The 21,607-nt window shown below is 45.5% G+C and overlaps 1 protein-coding gene across 4 annotated transcripts in view; it reads left to right on the top strand.

Annotated features, from left to right (window-relative positions):
• NBEAL1 (neurobeachin like 1) overlaps positions 1-21,607 on the top strand; it is a 245,395-nt gene that overhangs the window by 116,954 nt on the left and 106,834 nt on the right. For all 4 annotated transcript variants that reach the window (XM_040441754.1, XM_040441755.1, XM_040441756.1 and 1 more), the window contains 7 exons: positions 549-708; positions 790-892; positions 4,988-5,135; positions 5,214-5,372; positions 13,577-13,736; positions 15,105-15,193; positions 18,929-19,510. In XM_040441754.1, the coding sequence (XP_040297688.1) occupies positions 549-708; positions 790-892; positions 4,988-5,135; positions 5,214-5,372; positions 13,577-13,736; positions 15,105-15,193; positions 18,929-19,510 (1,401 nt within the window). The remainder of the gene's footprint in view (positions 1-548; positions 709-789; positions 893-4,987; positions 5,136-5,213; positions 5,373-13,576; positions 13,737-15,104; positions 15,194-18,928; positions 19,511-21,607) is intronic.

Raw genomic sequence — 21,607 nt, 5'->3', positions numbered from 1 at the left:
GCAGTCAGAAAATAAAAACTGATTAGAAAAACAAGATACGTGTAGTTAACACACAGTGTCTGGACTGAATCCTGACCCATTCTTTTCAGTGGGTATGTGCAAGTATCATCTTTGCTTTCAGGAAAAATCGCAGCATGTTCTATATTATGCGTTTTTCACGCAGCCCTGGCTCCATGGAAGTGAATGGGGCTTGTGTTAAAACCGAAAGGCCTCCGGATGCAATGAATTTTTCACTGGCGGTACTAGTAGACGATGAATGTCATTCTTCAGTTTTTCTTTACGCATTTGAAAAACGGATCAAAAAACTGATTGTATCCACGTGGACAGAACTGGGAATGATCACAATTGCAAACAAAACTGATTCAACTTGTGTTCAAAACCATCAGTTTTTCTCTGACCAGATCCTGACACAATCCATATCGCCTGTGTGAAAGAGGCCTTAGGGAAACGTTACGTTGCTACGTTGTTTCCGTAGCTCCCATACTCATTGATCATTAACTTTGTTTAGTTACACAGTCTGTTCAGAACAACAACTGCTTTACTCTCAGGTCCCAGGCCATTTCATGGATGTGAATGTTCTGATGGCTGTCCAGCTCCTGATCGAGCAGGTGTCTGTGGAGAAGGACACTGCTTTGCTGCAGCATATGTACCAATATCTGCTGTTTGATTTCCGGATCTGGAATCGTGGAGACTTTCCTTTTCAAATAGGTGAGAATTTCTATAAATGCCCACAAAAATGAACACTAATGTCAAATGTTTGTCCTCATGATTTTTTATTTTTTTTAATAGGACACATACAATATTTGTCAACCATCATCAAAGATAGCAGAAAACTCTTCCGCAAAAAGTATGGTGTTCAGTTTTTGTTGGATACAATCCGAATATATTACAGGTATGAAACATTGCTACACCATTTTTAGGGTCGTTTCTTACTGTCCATATAGAGCACGGTCCCTGATCCCCAGTAAAGCAGTCAGGAGGATGCCAGTATTAACTGTTGTAATCAAGGGGGTAAATTACCAGGATTTACACATTTAAAGGGAACCTTTCATTAACTTTATTCTGGCCTCACTGACAGACACGCTGATATCAGTGGTCTGTCACTGATGAGCTAATATTAAGTAGTTGCTGAGAGCTTGCTGTATAATTACCTCAGCCCATGCCTGAGAAGAGTCATGGCTGCCTGAGAAGAGTCATGGTCATTCATGATGTCGGGTATATAAAGCAAATGCTTTATATAAGTATAAAAAAAAAAGTACGGATCAAAAGAAATATAGTTCAAATGATATTGACCCGTGAGATGGACATAAACATCTCAAAAAGAGTTCAATCAAGAACCTTATTATTTTGTTTAATCCGTAAAACAGGGTACAAGCGTCTATGCAAAAATATAAATGATTTATTATACAATAGTTTAAAATACAATCAAAATTTAAATCAACATAAATTTCAATAATATACAATAACACTAGCTTTTGAACGGCACAGTAATCTTCTCATGGACTTACTTCGGCCTACATGAAACTTTATACAAAACAGTGAATATAAATCAACATTGCTCTTAAAGGGACACTGACAGGCCCAATAAGCATATTTAGGTATATATATGACAGTACAGGTCTTATAAAGTGTATTAGAATCATCTAAGTATCCCTCCTGTCCACTTTATAAATACAGTAAACTGAAGTTTTATAACCTGCTTGAATCGTCTTCAATCTGCCCAAGGGGCGGCGTTTCATCTCCACTTGCGCCCAGCCAGCCTCGCCCCAACTGCCGTTTTGAAGCGCCGCCCAGCTCATCAATATTCACTTCGCTGGGCGGCTACTCTGAAGCGCTGCTCTGAACTGTGCCCGGCGCATGCGCATAAAGCAGAGGCTGCATCGGCCTCTGAGATGCAGACTGTGCGCAGGCGCGATGTGATCCCGGCCATGCGCTGAAGATGAGCCGGAGGCCGATGCCCATAGGATTGTATTGGGCATGCGCCGGATCTTGCGTCGGGGACAGTAGTAGCCGCCCAGCGAAGTGAATATTGATGAGCTGGGCGGCGCTTCAAAACGGCAGTTGGGGCGAGGCTGGCTGGGCGCAAGTGGAGATGAAACACCGCCCCTTGGGCAGATTGAAGACGATTCAAGCAGGTTATAAAACTTCAGTTTACTGTATTTATAAGGTGGACAGGGGGGATACTTAGATGATTCTAATACACTTTATAAGACCTGTACTGTCATATATATATATATATATATATATATATACCTAAATATGCTTATTGGGCCTGTCAGTGTCCCTTTAAAGGCAATGAATACCCATTATAACTAAAATAAGTAGATATACCGGTAACTGTTTACACTTATGAAAAAGCACAACAATGAGCTCCTGTTTTCCACACCAATCTTCTGATGATTGGCAGTTTTCGCCTTAGTTTCTTCCTTAGTAGAAAACTGTTAGTCTTTGAGAGAAGAACAGAAGCTCATGAATTACCATGACTCTTTTCCGGCAACCTGTGACTCTTTTCCACCATGGCCTGCAATAATTATGCAGCAAGTTTAGTGAGGGCAGTAATAAAGTGGATGACAGATTCCCTTTAAGGTGTTTTGTACATTAAAGAGCCTCTGTCACTAGGATCAACCCTATTAAACCAGGCATATAGCCTGGTAGGGTTGATGTAGCTGAGTAAAATGAGATCTATTTACACTTTTATTTTTAGACAAATGAGCCATTGGAGCACCAACAGGCGGTCTGTGCTGTTTGAGCACCGCACCAGTGACGACCTTGGTGCTCCAAACACGCCCTACTGCCCACACCCCAAATGTACGGATTGGTGAAGGAAGGGTCCAGGACTTAATACACAGAAGGTGGTTAGCAAATACTGCACTAACAGGCAATGTGAGTAGACACAGTCCTTGTTGGACCGTCTGCTCATATGAGATATAGACACTGATTAATTGGAATGTGTTAAATCTCAGCTGATTTATGTTTCAGAGTAATGCATGCGAGTAGAAATTTCAGATTTGGAATCGGCATCTTTTAAGCTATTTACAAATTACTGTCGTTTGTGGGGGTTGAAGTATAACTACCATTTAATTATTTTTTAAGTTGAGGGGATTGTCAGTGTGTTTATGGAATACACTGTATTATGAGAATATGTTAATTTTTATAAGAAAACTGTATGTAAAGTCTCCCCTTAGAATCTAAGGGTTTCTAAGGAGAATCCATTCAGTAGAATGCTGAAGACAATGGATAACTGTAGGAGCAGAGGTTTTCCTATCCCGGCTTCTGCCTCCTTACCCCAGCCCTGCCTCTCTAAATATGTAATATAGCTTAGGCTACTTTCACACTTGCGGCAGAGAGATCCGGCAAGCAGTTCCGTCGCCGGAACTGCCTGCCGGATCAGGCAAAATGTATGCTAACTGATGGCATTAGTAAGACTGATCAGGATCCTGATCAGTCTTAAAAATGCCTGATCAGTCGAAAAAATGCATTGAAATGCCGGATCCGTCTTTCCGGTGTCATCCGGCAAAAACGGATCCGGCATTTATTTTTTCACCTTTTTTTCAGTCTGCGCATGCGCATACCGGAAGGACGGATCCGGCATTCCGGTATTCTGAATGCCGGATCCGGCACTAATACATTCCTATGGGAAAAAATGCCTGATCCGGCATTCAGGCAAGTCTTCAGTTTTTTTAGCCGGAGATAAAACCGTAGCATGCTACGGTTTTCTCTTTTGCCTGATCAGTCAAAACGACTGAACTGAAGACATCCTGATGCAAACTGAACGGATTACTCTCCATTCAGAATGCATGGGGACATACCTGATCAGTTCTTTTCCGGTATAGAGCCCCTGTGACGGAACTCTATGCCGGAAAAGAACAACGCAAGTGTGAAAGTAGCCTTACTGAAACGAATGTTAGATGCTTCCCTGCAGACAGCTCTGATCAGAAGCAGTGCTCTTCTCTACCTTCCCAGCGATTCTCTAGTTAGCCCTTGAAAGATAGAGAGAGGATCAGGATGCAGTGTTGAACGCTGACCGTAAGTGAACTATGTTCTTAACTATAAATATTGTCAGTGCTGAACACTGCAGCCCGCTCCATTCTCCATCTTCCCAGTGCTAACCAGGGATGCACTGGGAACATAGAGCGGGAGTGTTGGCGCCGGAGACCAGTGCTAGCAGCCGATAAACTGTCCGGAGGAAAGCATGCAAATGTGTTTTAGTAACGTACATTATGTGCACATATTGGAAGACAGGGATTGAGTAAGGCGGCAGAGGCTGGGGCAGAGAGACCAGAAGCAGGCTGAGAAGCCTCTCCATCTTGGTTATCCAGCGTCTTCAGCTTTCAGACCACTGAAGGCTGATTCTCCTTAGCGTAGTGGTTTTCTTCCGGCCGATTCTCGGTTTATATGCCTGAATGCGGCCAGATCTCCGCTGGCCCTCATTATAGTTAATTGGACCAGATGTAGACTTACAAACGTCCGGCAATGCTAAAATGCAGAGAGATCCAGCCGGCTGTTCCCTGCCGCAACAACTGGCCGGATTTCAAGAGCTAGTGTGAAACTAGCCTAATAAAGTGTTACAAAAACACATCACTGTACACACACATTAAGCAAATGAAATGACAGTTACACAAATTCCAGTTAATCAATGGCTGTATCATACGAACGGACGGTCCAACAAGGGCCGTGTCTACTCATATTGCCTGTTAGGGCAGTATGTGCCAACCACTTTCTGTGCATTTAGTCCTGGTGTATATGAATGAAAAAATAAGTGATCAAAATCCATTTCTTAAAAATTGAAATAAAATAACAGAAGTGACATTAAAATAACAAATTGGAAACATTAACAAATTATATGATAAAATTACAAAAATGAATGTTACAAGATAGCAAATAATTTACACAGTATTATTCATGATGATGTGTGGACAACCAGGTAATTTGTGGCGTTTTTCCCATTTATACTTCTACTTACTTTGATCTGTTTTTGCTCTCTTAGTAAGGAGAACTCCTTGTCCTATGAGGATTTGACCTCAATAAGAGTCTCTCTATTTGGACTCCTCAAATACTTTCTCAGCAAAGCTGGCACACAGGAGGAGATTCAGAGTGTCATGGGTTACATTGCAGCGACCAGTGATGAAGAACAGGTACTTCTTTTCTACTTTCTTCTTTTCTTTTCTTCCCAAATGATTGCCTTTCTTTCATCATCTTGTCCTTTCTTTTAGCTATGTGGAATATTGGGTGTTATACACAACCTCCTGAATACCACACCTTCTCAAGACCAGCTCTTTCTGCTACTTTTTGAGCCAGGCAGTGCTGATATTCTGTATGCATTGCTGCTGAATCAGAGGTATTCTGACCGACTGAAAGATCTTGTATTCAAGGTATGCCTTATCCCTACTGATGTAGACTATAGTTTTAACCATAGGGATGACCATGACAGTACACAATTATCTCTGCTCCCTACTAGCTTGGGGTAGATATGGGATGGGAATAGACATTCTTAATATCCAGGTCTATATTTGCTCCTTCAAGCAAAGCTCCAGTAATTCACTGAAATAGCTAGTGATATCTGGCTAATGTCCCCAGCATAGAAAATGCTTAAAGAAAATGTGTCACCAGAAAATGTGTCACCAGAAAATGACCTAATGTCTAAATCAACTTTTTATAAATGTTACGTTTGTACGTTTTTATAAATGTACGTTTCTTGTACTTTTTTCCATTGGGGGACACAGACCATGGGTATAGCTTAGAGATATTAGTAGGAGGGACACTATGCAAATACAAAAGAGCTCCTCCTCCTCGGGCTATACCCCCCCGACTCCACCAGGAGAAGCTCAGTCTTTGCTTAGTGTCTGGTGAAGGAGGTTGACACTTTTTTATTCGTCTCCCTTTTGTTATTTTTCTTCCAGCTCGGGACGTAGGTCGGCATTGCGCCTTCCTGGTCCCCCATGGAGTGCCCGTCGCCGTTTTTTGGACGTTGCCAGGCTGACTCCATTATCCCCCCAAGAAGGCAAGTGGATCCGGGCTCGACCTGCAGCTCCGGTATCCCACCAGCTCCTGGGTCACCTGCTGCTGCCCTCCTCCAGAGCACTGCACTCCTGAGCAAGGAGTCAGAAGTCTGAAGAGGTGCATCCCTGCTGGTCCTGGAGTCGAGGGAGAAGATCTGCAGGAGCAGATAAGTATGAAGCTGCACCTCTGTGTGTCCCCCCCCCCCCCTTCCTCCCTACCTCCCTCCCTACCTCTCTGCTCTGAGACCTATGGGCCTCCTGGGTGAATGGGGATCTAGGTGGCATTGTTGTTCTGTCTGGGGCGCAAGGGTCATGGAGGCACTTAACTGGGCAGGCGTCTCTGGACGTCCCTGCTCCTTCTCTGGCGGCATATCATGTCTCTCCCTCCGGTCTCCGCTTCTCTGGAATTGCCATCCCCTTGCTGGGGACGCCTTACTTTAGTTTTCATTTTATTTCCCTTCTTTACACAGAGAGCTCTTTTCGCGCTCCTATGACGCGATTGGGGGGCGGAGCCTAATCGTGGCCGGGGGCGGAGCCTAATCAGAACTCTGTCTCCTTCCTGCTGCTGCTGAGAAGCTCTCACACCAGTGGCGTTGCTAGGGCTGGTGTCACCCGGTGCGGTAGAAAATGGTGTCACCCCTTCCCCCCCCCCCCCCCCCCACCCCCTCCCCGAAGCAATTTTTTTTGCCATATATGGGGGCTATGGTGGTGCTACTGCCATAGGGGGCATCCGTTAGCTCAGCAGACCCCCCCTAGCAGTCAGAGCCTGGTCTCGGGAGGGGCACTTCCAGATTATTTTCTGTCCGCTGCCACAAAACAATGGTGCTTATAGAACAGACTACACAGTGTAGCGGTATACTGTATATTGTGTGGCACAGTGTAGAGGTATACTGTATATTGTGTGGCACAGTGGAGAGGTATACTGTATATCGTGGGGCACAGTGTAGCGGTATACTGTATATTGTAGGGCACAGTGTAGAGGTATACTGTATATTGTGTGGCACAGTGTAGCGGTATACTGTACATTGTGGGGCACAGTGTAGCGGTATACTGTACATTGTGGGGCACAGTGTAGCGGTATACTGTATATTGTGTGGCACAGTGTAGAGGTATACTGTATATTGTGTGGCACAGTGTAGCGGTATACTGTACATTGTGTGGCACAGTGTAGAGGTATACTGTATATTGTGTGGCACAGTGTAGAGGTATACTGTATATTGTGGGGCACAGTGTAGAGGTATACTGTATATTGTGGGGCACAGTGTAGAGGTATACTGTATATTGTGGGGCACAGTGTAGCGGTATACTGTATATTGTGGGGCACAGTGTAGCGGTATACTGTATATTGTGGGGCACAGTGTAGCGGTATACTGTATATTGTGGGGCACAGTGTAGCGGTATACTGTATATTGTGGGGCACAGTGTAGAGGTATACTATATATTGTGGGGCACAGTGTAGAGGTATACTGTATATTGTGTGGCATAGTGTAGAGGTATACTGTATATTGTGGGGCACAGTGTAGAGGTATACTGTATATTGTGTGGCACAGTGTAGCGGTATACTGTATATTGTGGGGCACAGTGTAGGCTATATGTGTATAACAAACATATTTCACATAAAAACTTAGTTACTTGGCTTGGCCCTTGGGGATCTCGGACGCCACTTCAACACTTTGGCCGGGGGCTCGGCGGAGCTGATGTGCTTTATCCTAATGAGAAAGATTTCATAATAAGGATTTGGAGAAGGGGCAGAGGGGTCACAGAGCAGGGAGAGGCTGGTGCTGCTACTAGGGGGTCATACCATGGGGGAGTAATAAAGCCCACCATAATGCCCCCTCCCCCCCCCAGTAGAAATGATTCTCCTTATAATGTGACAGTGCAAAAAATACCCCCTTGTAATGCCCCCAGTTGAGCTAATGTCCCCATAGTGCCCCCATAATGTCCCAGTATAAAATACCCCTATATAGTGCCCCCAGTGAATTCCCCCATAGTGCTCCTTTCCCCCTTCTTCCTGCTAGTGCCCCCCATAATGTACCAGTATAAAATGCCCCATATATAGTGCCCCTGTAGATGCCCCTCAGTGTCCGGCCTCTGATAGGCTGCCGGCCTAGTGTCCCCCATAATGCCCCCCAATAATGTGCCAGTAAGTGTCCCCATAGATGCCCCCCCATCATGTGCCAGTATCAAATGCCTCTCTCCTCCCCCCCACATGTCCCAGTATCATAGTGCCATGCCACCCCCCCCCCCCCAAAAGTGCCAGTATCAAGTGCCTCCCCCCCATGTCCCAGTATCATAGTGCCATTCCATCCCCCCCCAAAAGTGCCAGTATAAGGTGCCTCCCCCCCCCCCCATGTCCCAGTATCATAGTGCCATGCCATCTCCCCCCCCCATGTGCCAGTATCAGGTGCCAACCCCCCTCCCCCATGTGCCAGTATCAAGTGCCTCCTGCTCCCCCCATGGCAGTAACAGTCGGGTATTAAAAAAAATAAAATAAACACTTCTACTTACCTTCATGTCAGCGATGCAATGCAGCCTCTTCCTGTGTCCCGCCCTGTATGTCCATATATGGAGTTAGTGCTTGTGTATTTCAGAAAAGGTTTCTGCTGGGATTCGAACCCATGACTTTCTGTACCAGAGGCAAAGCATCTAACCACACGGCCATAAGAACAGTCTTGCTACTGACTGAAAATATATGAGACTTCTACTGTTATAGCTGTACATCTATACACATGACAGCTGCCCTAACACACCCAGCACTGCTATATCTCTATATGACAGTGGTCCCAGCACACTCAGCTCTGCTATATCTCTATATATGATAGCTGCGCTAACACACCCAGCTCTGCTAATCTAATACACATGACAGCTGCACCAGCACACTCAGCTCTACTATATCTCTATATATGACAGCTGCTCCAGCAAACCCACCTCTGCTACATCTATACACATGACAACTGCCCTAACACACCCAGCACGGCTATATCTCTATATGACAGCTGTCCCAGCACACTCAGCTCTGCTATATCTCTATAAATGATAGCTGCCCCAGCACACCCAGCTCTGCTACATATGATACACATGACAGCTGCACCAGCACACTCAGCTCTACTCTATCTCTCTATATGACAGCTGCCCCAGCAAACCCAGCTCTGCTACATCTATACACATGACAGCTGCCCAAACACACCCAGCACTGCTACATCTAATACACATGACAGCTGGAGCAGCTGTCATATATAGAGATATAGAGATATAGTGCTGGTGCAGCTGTCATGTGTATCATATGTAGCAGAGCTGGGTGTGCTGGGGCAGCTATCATTTATAGAGATATAGCAGAGCTGAGTGTGCTGGGACAGCTGTCATATAGAGATATAGCAGTGCTGGGTGTGTTAGGGCAGCTGTCATGTGTATAGTTGTACAGCTATAACAGTAGAAGTCAGTAGCAAGGCTGTTCTTATGGCCGTGTGGTTAGATGCTTTGCCTCTGATACAGAAGGTCGTGGGTTCGAATCCCAGCAGAAGCTTTTCTGAAATACACAAGCACTAACTCCATATATGGACATGGGCAGGACACAGGAAGAGGCTGCATCACAGTGCTTTGCCTCTGATACAGAAGGTCGTGGGTTCGAATCCCAGACACATCTTTCCCTCTCCTGAGGACGGCAATACAAATGGTTAGTAAATGCCGGCCCTGCTGGTGTCACCCCCATCAATGGTGTCACCCGGTGCGGTCCACACCCCCCTTGCAACGCCACTGTCTCACACTGAACAGCTGCTCCCCCGCTCCTCTCTGGATTGATGCTCTTGACTGAGCGGTAGGATTTTTTCTCTCTGTACTGATTCCAGTCACTTTTGTGAAGAGACCATCATGCCTAAGACTAAGTCTGGTAAGACCTCTTCTCAGACCCCAATGGGGTCCCGTTGGAGTGTCTGCTCCCACTTTCGGTCACTGGTGCCTGTGCCTCCTGCCCTGCCTCTGGACAGAATCACCTTCCTCCCAGTCTCGGGGTCTAGACGATCGCATCCGCTTGTCTCAGCGGGTTCGGGCAGCTCTCCGTTGGTGGCTATCCCCATTGAACCTGAGGTCGGGGAGATCCTTTCTCCTGGACGGTCGTCACCACCGATGCCAGCCTCCTGGGTTGGGGCGGCGTTCTCCAGTCTCGCACGGTTCAAGGCATTTGGTCGGCGGCAGAGTCTCGCCTTCCAATCAACATTCTGGAACTGAGGGCGATTTTCCGCTCTCTCTCTCCCATTGGACCCCTCTCCTTGCGGGACTCCCAGTGAGGATTCTATCGGACAATGCCACGGCCGTGATCTACGTCAACCATCAGGGTGGGACCCGCAGCCGGATGGTGATGCAGGAGGTGACGAGAATTCTGACGTGGGCGGAGACGCACGTTCCGGTGTTGTCAGCAGTTTACATTCCAGGAGTGGACAACTGGACAGCGGACTTTCTAAGCCGCAACAAGGTGGATCCAGGCGAGTGGTCTCTGCATCCAGAAGTGTTCGAAGAAATCTGCCACAGATGGGGCCGTCCGGATGTGGACTTTAATGGCGTCCAGGTTCAACAACAAGCTCCCAGTGTTCCTGGCTCGCGCCCGAGATCCGAAGGCGTACGGATGGACGCGCAGGTGTCTCCGTGGCAGGACTTCAGCCTCCTCTATGTTTTCCTCTCCTACCAAAGGGTTCTACGCAAGATCGAGGCGGAAGGGATCCCGACCGTTCTCTTCGCCCCAGAGTGGCCTCGCCGCGCGTGGTTTTCGGACGTGGCTCGGATGCTGGCGGACGCCCTATGGCCTCTTCCTGACAGACAGGACCTACTGTCTCAGGGCCCGCTCTTCCACCAGAATTTACGGTCTCTTCGTTTAACGGCGTGGCTGTTGAAACCGCCATCCTGAAGAAGAGGGGGTTCTCTGATTCAGTGATTAGGACCATGATCAGAGCGAGGAAGTCTTCTTCCTCCCGGATTTAATATCGTACCTGGAAGGCCTTCCTGTCCTTTTGTGAGAGTTCGGGGTTCCCTCCCCTTCGCTTTTCCATCCCGATGGTACTGTCTTTTCTTCAGTCCGGGCTTGAGAAGGGACTGTCGCTTAGTTCCCTGAAAGATCAGGTTTCGGCGCTGGCCGTCTTTTTTTTTTTTTCAGAGGTCCCTTGCTCTTATGGGTCCGGTGAAGACCTTTCTTCAGGGGGTGGCACATTCGGTTCCCCCTTTGTCTCCTTGGGATCTCAATTTGGTCCTGCGCGCTCTGCAGTCGGCCCCCTTCAAGCCTTTGAGGGAGGTCTCTCTGACTGTTCTCACCTGGAAAGTGGTCTTCCTTGTGGCCATAACTTCTAATACAGCTACATAGCGTAGTTCTGGGCTATTATGCAGAAGCTGTGAGTTCAAATCCCATCACAAGCTTTTAAATCAGTCTGGTGTCGGAGCTGGCCGCTCTTTCCTGTCAGGAGCCTTTTCTGGTTTTCCACCAGGATAAGGTTGTGCTCCGTCCGGTACCCTCCTTTTTGCCCAAGGTGGTCTCTCCCTTCCACCTTAATGAGAATCTTGTCCTGCATTCCTATTGCCCTTCTCCGGCTAACCCCAAGGAACGCACTCTGCATTCCCTGAATGTTGTAGGGGCCCTGAAGGTGTATCTCGCGGCTACTGCTTCCGTCCGCCGTTCATGGCGCGCTGGATCTGCTTGGCTATTTCCGCGGCTTATCGCGCTTGTGGTAGAGTTCCCCCGGCTAGGATTACCGTTCACTCCACTAGGGCGGTGGGGGCTTCCTGGGCAAGATGCAATCGTGCATCTGCGTCTCAGCTGTGTAAGGCGGCCACCTGGTCGTCCTTACATACCTTTACAAATTTTTATCAGTTGCATTCACTGGCTTCGGCTGATGCGGTCTTTGGCCGCAGGGTTTTGCAGGCTGTGGCTCCTGTTTGACCGTTGGACGTTCCTCCTGGCGGTGCTGATATTTTTTCCCACCCCATGGACTGCTTTAGGACGTCCCATGGTCTGTGTCCCCTAATGGAAAAAAGTACGAGAAAAGGAGATTTTTTGTGAAACTCACCTGTAAAATCTTTTTCTCGTCTTTTCCATTGGGGGAAACAGCTCCCACCCATTCTGCCTGTTGCAGGAGGGGTCTTCAATTCAGTTTCTGTTTATGGTTGGACCTTATGACTTGGTCCGATGGTTTCCATAATTTTTTTCTTGCTCCTTCTCCTACTGCTTGTGCAACGCCTGAGTTCCTCCTGGTGGAGTCGGGGGGTATAGCCCGAGGAGGAGGAGCTCTTTTGTATTTGCATAGTGTCCCTCCTACTAATACCTCTAAGCTATACCCATGGTTTGTGTCCCCCAATGGAAAAGACGAGAAAAAGATTTTACAGGTGAGTTTCACAAAAAATCTCCTTTTTAGAAATTTTTATTTTGTGATTTACATGTCCCTATCAATAATTTAAAAAAAAATCTGCAGTTTTCACACAGGTCCCTAAGCCTAATAATGTGATGAGACTTTTTGTTTGGGGAGTTTACTTGCTAGCAGTCATCTCATTATCACCATTATCAGATAGCAGTAAAAGATAACACCTCTGTATTCATAACACAGGATGATGGTTACAGCTTATCTACCTACCCTCCCTCCCTGTGCAATGTCATCTGCACAAGTCGCCCAATATGTTTAGAAAAATTCCTATGGAATTATAATGAGACTCCACAAGTCTATTGTGACTGTCGCCTATGTTGCCTTTTGTAAGCATACGTATCTCTACAGCTCAGATAAGATAGCCACCACTATAATCATGTAAATCAGAAAATAAAATGAAAAATATGTACGATCAAAAAATAAAAATGGTTTAAATTAGAAAACAGAATGTGTCACTGTCTGGTTTTAAAGGACATCTGTCAGCAGTTGACACTGGCTGACCTGTTACATGTGCGCTTGGCAGCTGAAGGCATCTGTGTTGGTCCCATGTTCACATGTGTCCGCATTGCCGAGAAAAATGCTGTTTTAATATATACAAATGAGCCTCTAGAGACTCTGCTTTCTCTGCAACTACTGCACCCTCTCCACTTTGACAGGGCCAGGCAGTGAAAACACCATCACATCTGACCCTGTCAATCAAAGTCATCTGGCCCTGAAAATCAAAGTGGAGTTGGCACAGCAGTTGCAGAGAGTGCTGAGCCTCTAGGCCCCCGTTGCTCCTAGAGGCTCATTTGCATATATTAAAACATCATTTTTCTCCGCAATGCGGACACATATGGCTTCAGCTGCCAGTGGCACATGCAACAGGTCATCCAGTTTCATAGGTACAAATCTGCTGACAGATGCCCTTTAACAGAAAGTAATAGTGGTGACACATTCCCTTTTTAAAGAGGTTTTCTAATCCCTTTACAGCTTACAATGGTATATAATAGGACAAGTAGTAATGCTCACCTTACCAATCCCCCCCACTCTCCCACCGTGTTTGCTATCTTTCTGAGATAAATGGATTTAATGTCGTTTTTTCCTCTTTTCAGCATATGATGATTCTTTGTAGGTTGAAAATGCAGGTCTGAAAATATATTCACTAATTTAAGGTTTCCTTAAATAATGTTTTGACAGATATTACAACTGATGTTGAATTGTAATAAAGTTTATGAAAAAAGCAAACTGCGAATTCGACTGAGAGAAGTGGGATACTCTGGTCTTGGTTTGCTGGTGAATGATGCCCCTGTCAGTATGTTACTCATAAAAGGACTTCTCAATCAAGTGCTTAGAGCAGGTAGGGTTGTTTCACTTCACTCTGTGTCCTTTACAGACCCCACAGCCTAGCTGGACCCGCTCCATCACTGCCCTTCCAGCTCTGCAGGTCCCGGTTCCCCCGACGTCAACATCTGGTTTGATGCAGGGCATGTCACCGCTACAGCCAATCATTGGCCACAGAAGTGACTTGTGACCCAGTTACATAACAATTGGGTGACACATGACTGTTGCTGCCAGTCATTGGTTGCAGCGGTCATGTGTCCCTTGTCAAACCGGATGTTGACACGAGAGAGACCTGGGACCTACAGAGCCACCAGGGCAGCAATGGAACTGTAACCAGCGGCGAGGATCAGGTAAGTATGGCTACCATACAAAGGTGAACAACTCCTTTAAAGAGGTTGTTCAGTATATAAACATGATTCCTGGCTGCTATCACTTTACTTCCAGGCTGCGATCACTTGCCGTCTAAGCATGTGACTGCTGAGGCCAATCTCTGGTCTTAGTGGTATCCCTGATGAGACCAGTGATTGGCTGCAGTACCCAGAAGAGTATTAGTTATTTTAATGGGCATCTTTCAGCAGATTTGTACTGATGAAACTGGCTGGCCTGTTACATGTGCACTTGGCAGCTGAAGGCATCTGTGTTGGTCCCATGTTCATATGTGTCCGCATTGCTAAGAAAAATGATATTTCAATATATGCAAATGAGCCTCTAGGAGCAATGGAAGTGTGGCAGTTACACCCAGAGGCTCTGCTCTCTCTGCTCCCCCTACACTTCATTGACAGGACCAGGCAGTGTAAACGTGATCGCTAGGGTTGAGCGAATCGAGTTTCAGATCATAGATCCAATGTCGATTCATTGAAAAGCTTTGTATGTAATGCTGTTTCCATACAGCATTTACAATGTATTCGCTCCATGTAGGAAAACTTTACCTCGTCCTAAGTTGAGCGAGACTTCAGTATTCCTATCTCCGGATTTAAAAACATTTAAAAATAGGAATCCAAAGCCGACTTATCCTAAACTCAATCAAAGTGGAGAGGGAGCAGCAGTTGCAGACAGAGCTGAGCCTCTAGGAGCAATGGCAATGCCCCCATTGCTCTTAGAAGCTCATTTGCATATATTTAAACATAATCATGCAAATATGAACATGGGACCAATATAGATGCCTTCATCTGCCAAGCACATATGCAAAAGGTCAGCCAGTTTCATAGGTACAAATCTGCAGACAGATGACTCCCAGCCTTTAGGGAACCGTGTTTACATGCTGGACAACCCCTTCAGTTTTAATGAGTTGTCATATGTAACATTTTCTAATCAATGGTTTTTAGAAACTGTGTTGTGGTGGTCCTAAGTGATCAAGCATTTTTGTCTTTAAAAAAAAATCTAGATCCAGTTATAAACTACAGAGACCTTCTGGCAGTGGTACACATGTCTTACAAGTCTGATCTCATGGTACGAGTCGCCATCTGCAGGAAGGTGAGTGTCACCATTTGAAGTGCGTGTGGTTTTGCAAATGCATTTTTGAAGGTCATGAATACTATATTATAAAGAGTGTCTCATGGTTTATATCAATACAGCTCAATCCTCATATAAATGAACATTTATACCACTGTCTAATATACTTTATCTTATAGTTTGTCACACTTCTTAAAGAGGACCTTTCATCAAATTAATTTTAATGAACTAACACTCCTACCTAATAGTGCGGCATCCACTGATGTTCCCCCTTTCTTTTTCTTTTTTTTCAAATCGACCCCCGAATTCAGTAATAAAAGCCCCGTTTCTTCTGCTGCCGCGTATGTCAATCAGACGGATTTTTGTATGGGGCGTTGCTAAAGATTTTTCTGCGATATTCTCCTTGGCTGAGAGCACAGCCAATCGCAGCGCTCGTCTCTCAGCCAGGGAGAAGGAGCTAAACTATGGATTTACCAACACAAAAACTGTAGTCCTCGCAGGGTATAAGGACTTTTTGACCAGTGCCGACAAAATCAAAGGGTGGTCTGACGGGTGCGCTATAAAAGACAGAGCCAAAAGGGAACTGTATCATTAGAATAGGTTCGCGAGAACTTTAGCTCCTTCTCCCTGGCTGAGAGACGAGCGCTGCGATTGGCTGCGCTCTCAGCCAAGGAGAATATCGCAGAAAAATCTTTAGCAACGCCCCATACAAAAATCCGTCTGATTGACATACGCGGCAGCAGAAGAAACGGGGCTTTTATTACTGAATTCGGGGGTCGATTTTAAAAAAAAAAAAAGAAAGGGGGAACATCAGTGGATGCCGCACTATTAGGTAGGAGTGTTAGTTCATTAAAATTAATTTGATGAAAGGTCCTCTTTAAATATGTTTTCTGTGATTGAGTGAGAACACCCTTCAGAAGTTGCAAACTTTTACATATTTAATGCGCTGTCACTGAGAAGTGGATACAACTGCATCAGTCTAGGCCAGTGATGGTGAACCTTTTAGAGACCGAGTGCCCAAACTGCAACCCAAAACCCACTTATTTATCACAAAGCGCCAACACGGCAATTTAACCTGAATACTACAGTCCAGTATATCCTCCATGTAGTTTATCAGTTAGCTATAATAGCCTGCCTGCATTCAGTGTGCTGCCTGTGCTGTTCATAGTGCGCCCTGCACTGATGAATGGCACGAAAAGTCTAAGGCATATTGGTACACCATAGACGTATTCCAGGGTGTGGGTGCCCACAGAGCGGGCTCTGAGTGCCACCTCTGGCACCTGTGCCATAGGTTCGCCAGCACTGGTCTAGGCACTACAGTGAGCTACACTGGCACTAGACTGGTACATTGTAAAAAAATAAATAAAAATTCCAGTAAAATTTGTGATGCTACTCATGTATAGTCTAGATTGGATCTGCTTCCTTTATTGTTATTCTAGAGCTTGAATTTTCAACGTCCTTTAATGTCAAATCCCCCATTTGATTATTTTATTCCCACTTGAAATCATACTGATCTAGTTAAGATACGGTTATATCCAAAGAAAGAGAACCTTCTCACTAGTGCCACCTATTGGAAATGGCTCACCATGAGTCAGTGTTGGTCTTTTTAACAAGACTTGGAACATGACCAGGGAAAGAAGCCAAGCCATGTATCCATCTGCAGACCACTCTGTAAAGGGAGCCCACCCTTTATCAGTATGGCGTAGGAATCTGTTTGGCTGAGAAGATGGATATATGGCTTGGCTCTATTCCATTGCCATGTATCAAGGTTTGTTAAAAAAGTGGAACGTTGGCTCATAAAGGTTTCCCATGAAGCATTGCCACCAAGTCTCCATACACAGCTGGTCTCCTTAAGGAGAGCCAGTACCTCTCTTTTAGACTAGTGCTACACGGCGACAGTTGTCACTCAAGTCCTGCGGCAATTTTTATAATGATAGTCTATGGTGTCGCACACACGTCACATGACAGTTGCATGTTCCAAGATGGATTTTCTGTGACTGTTGCGTCGCAGTGCGACACCATAGACTATCATTATGACAATTGTCGCACGACTTTTGAGTGACACATGTTGCAGTGTAGTTGTACCCTATGTGTCGCTCAACTAATTGTCGCCATGTAGCCTTAGCCTTAAAGGGGCTCTCCGTGATTTACATATGGATGTCCTATCCTCAGTATAAGTCATCAATATGAGATTTGCTGAGGTCCGATATAGTAACAGCAAATGTTAAACATAATTTAAATTTTTAGTCAATTTATCCACCTTCCTTAGACGGGTCATACAAGGACATACTGTACCGAGGGTGCAATATCTTGTATATAAGTTAGAGGCAACATAAGGGAGCACATGTAGTCGAACAAAGAAATTCTTAACTTCCTGCTTTTTATATTAAATGCTTCCTGATGGAAATTATGAGGATATATACATTGCTGTTTGTTAAGGCTACTGTCACACTAGCGGCAGGACGGATCCGACAGGCTGTTCACCATTTCGGATCCGTCCTGCCACTATTTCGCCGGACCGCCTCTCCATCCCTATTGACTATAATAGGGATGGAGGCGGAGCTACGGCGCAGTGAAAGGGCGCCGGACTAAAAGTACTGCATGTCCGACTTTTTAGTCCGGCGGCCTCTCGCCGTACACTGCCGTGCTGACCTGGAGCTCCGCCCCGTCCCCATTATAGTCAATTGGGACGGAGCGGCGGTCTGGCTGCACGGCGAAATAGCGGGAGGACGCATCCGACAGGGTGAACAGCCTGTCGGATCCGTCTTGCTGCTAGTGTGAAAGTACCCTTAGCACACATGACATGGTCCTGTTGGTTGATTTGTAAAGGGGTAACTCCCAGCGGTTTTGTTTTTTTTTAAATAAAGGAAACTTCTGGCAGTGGGTCAGAAGAAGATGATTCAGATACTGCAATGGCTCATGTCTTCTCTTTTATGGACAATGGGGGCATATCGGTATGCCGCCATTGTCTTATAGGTGCAGGTCCCACCGCTAGGACCCGCACCTATATCAAGAACGGAGCCCCGCAAGATGGTGGCTGGAGGACTTCAGTCCAGCCACCCCCAAGCCGACTCCCCATAGAAGTGAATGGGAGCGTACCGCGCATGCGAGCCCCCCACTCCCTTTTTTATTTCTATGGGGCCGACAGAAATAGCTGAGCCAGCGCTCGGCTATATTCGCCGGCCCCATAGAAAATAAATGGATGGCGGGCGCGCATGTGCAGTTCGCCCTCCCTCACTTGCGGGGCTCCATTCTCGATATAGGTGCGGGTCCCACCACTGTGGTTCATCCTAGTGATATGCCCTCCCCATTGTCCATGATGAGACAACCCCTTTAAGCAACTTTCGCTTACCCCTAGATGGAATTTTAAAATGGCTTGTATATTAATTCTGCCATGACACTGATGAGCTGTACAAAGCGGCTGCAGCACTCTTTGGTTGCTTAGGCCTCTTCCTAGGTCACATGACTTAGGTGCAGCTCAGCCCTATTCAAGTGAATGGAGCTGCAATACCAAGCACAGCCACTATACAATGAACGGCACTGTGCTTGGTAAGCGGCAAGGAGTCCGCGATGCTCACACGAGCATTGCAGACTTCTCAAACAGCTGATCGGCGGGGGGTGCCAGAAGTCGGACCCCTGCCGATCTCATATATTTAAGATCTATCCTGAGGATAGGTCATAAATATGTAAATCCTAGAGAACCTCTGTAAGATATTGTTAATCAAATAATGATGTTATTTTGCTATTATTATCCAGGTTCTTCAAATCCTGCAGTTCCACCCAGATGCAGCGTCACAGATTGCTCAGCAAGTTGGCTGGCAGGATACTTTTGTACGGTTCTTTCTAAAGGAAAACTCAGAATTTAAGAACAACACTAAAGTCAATTGCCAAGATACTGTTAAAGAAGAGGATAAAAGTGCCAGGGCCGAGGAGTCACACAGAAGTCATTTTAGGAAGGTGGCCATGGATAAAGCAGACATTTCAAATAATGGTACATGTAACAACTGGTGTCCTGAAGAAGTGAAGTCTCTAAATTCAAGCCTCCAGTCTACAAGCACACTCCTGGATGAAGATGGACCCTCTTTTAGTGAAGCTCAGCTTCAAGTAGAGGACCCAGAAGTCTGGCCTGGTGACCCCTCATATCTCACTTTAGAACTGGCTAATTTTGAATTAGGAGATGCGGGAAATCAAACACCGGGAAGTTTAACCAGCACACCTTCACCGGTAGAATCCGCTAAGTCCTTTAACATGGATCGTCTTGATAAAGAGTCTAACTGCTCAAATAATGTACTCTTTAGGGATGATCTCTCCCTTAGTGTGAATTTAGAAAGCAGAGAGGTAAGGATGCACAGCTCGGTTTACTATATGTTGCTCTCTGCTATAAATCTGCATTTCACTTCATCTATCTCTAATACTCTGGTGTTTGAAAGAGTAAGTCGATGCAATAAATCTAGTGAATATAGGTTACACTTGTAATGCTGACACTTTATAAACAGATCACACGCTGAAGGAGGACCTGTCACCACTACTGACTTGTCTGTTTTAGCAAATAATTATAACCCCTATAGCATAACATTTCTGCATCACCCTTTCTAAGAACTGTGTGTTGCTCTGTTCCTCTATTATTCCTACTAAAATTTCTGAATAAATTCCCGAATGGGTGTTACTAGGTGGGGATGTTTCACTTCACACGGTCTCTCTGTCATGTTAGTGCTGCCAGTGTCAGACTGTGTGGGAACACAAACATTTGGCAAGGGAAATGGTAACATCCACTTTCTAGGAGGAATAACTCAGGAACAGCACAAAGCTATAAGCACAGAGTTATAAGAAAAGATGATACAGAATTGTTATTTTAACCCCTTCACGAAATCCGCCGTACATGTACAGCGGATGTTGTGTATTTGAGGATGGCGCCCGCTCCTGAGCAGAGCGAGCACCATAGCCACCAGGGGCCTGCTGTATTAGAACACAAGAAAAACTATATGAATGTGGCATAATTGTGATCGTACTGACCCAGAAAATGAAGAGCATGGGTCAGTTTTACTGCATAGTGAAAATATAACCCATAAAACTTTAGCAGAATTCAGTTTCTTTCCTAATTCCACCGAATTTGGAATTCCCACTACATTATATGCAATATTAAATGGTGCCATTAGAACGTATAATTTGTCCAACAAAAAACAAGCCCTCATACAGCTACATGAACGAAAAAATAAAAAATGTTATGGCTTCAAGTAAAAAATGAAAAATCGCCATGTTATGAGGGGGTTAAAGGGAATATGAGTATTTACTAAAATAGACATGTCTGGAATGGTGACAGTTTCTCTTTAAGGTGGCCATACATCTTTAGTAGCCCAATGCTCGGCATCCATAGCTCACAACACCCAGTATTTGGGGGGTACTATCTTTCCTTGGGGAGAGAGCGCCTTAATCGGCATGAGGAGACTCATGCCGATTAAGGCACTCTCTTCCCAAGGAGAGCTAGTACCCCCCAAATTCTGTGAGGCCTCTCACTCAGTTAAGCCAATACTCTCTGCTCTGCACTGATTAGGGGCAATCACCCCAAACAGCTGTCTGCAGATGAGGTGCTGGCTTATTTAATATCCAAGTCATGTGTCAAGGCTTATTTAAAGAGCTAAACATTGACTTCTAGGATAGCTGCCTTATATCTGGTGGCAGTAGAGGCAGAGCTTGTTAAGAGCTCATTTGCATCCCTTTCAACCCCCTAGTACACATGCGTTCAGCTGAGCATGTATGTGTTCTCAGTGGTGAGAGGGGAGTAAGTTACATAGTTGATACGGTTGAAAAAATGACATAATTCCATCAAGTTTAACCAAGGGATAGGTGAGGACGCGAATCCCAGTAGGAAGTGAGACTCAGATTTCTACACGTTTTCATAAGCATTAATGTTGTTTACTTTTAAGAATTCATCTAAACCCTTTTTAAAACTGTCCACTGTTCCTGCTGTGACCACGTCCTGAGGAAGTCTATTCCACAGATTCACAGTTCTTATAGTAAAGAAGATCTGACGCTTCTGGAGACTGAACTTTTTCTTCTCCAGTCGGAGGCAGTGCCCCCTTGTGTTTTGAGGGCATTTTACATGGAACAGTTTTTCACAGTATTTTTTGTATGGCCCATTTATATATTTGTACAGGTTAATCATCTACCCCCTTAGACGTCTCTTCTCAAGACTAAATAAATTCAATTCTTTTAATCTTTCTTCATAACGAAGACCCTCCATTCCCCTTATCATTTTGGTCACTCTCCTCTGTACTTTTTCCAGCTGCAGTGCGTCCTTTCTATGGACTGGTGGCCAAAACTGAACTGCATATTCCAGTTGAGGCTGCACCAACGCTTTGTAAAGTGGTAATATTACATCCCTGTCCCGCGAGTCCATGCCTCGTTTAATGCATGACAATATCCTGGTGGCCTTAG

The sequence above is a fragment of the Bufo bufo genome, chromosome 7 (genome assembly GCF_905171765.1).
Source record: "Bufo bufo chromosome 7, aBufBuf1.1, whole genome shotgun sequence".
NCBI classification, from domain to species: Eukaryota; Metazoa; Chordata; class Amphibia; order Anura; family Bufonidae; genus Bufo; species Bufo bufo.
The sequence above is the reverse complement of the archived record's forward strand: the minus strand, read 5'-3'. Positions and strand labels throughout refer to the sequence as shown.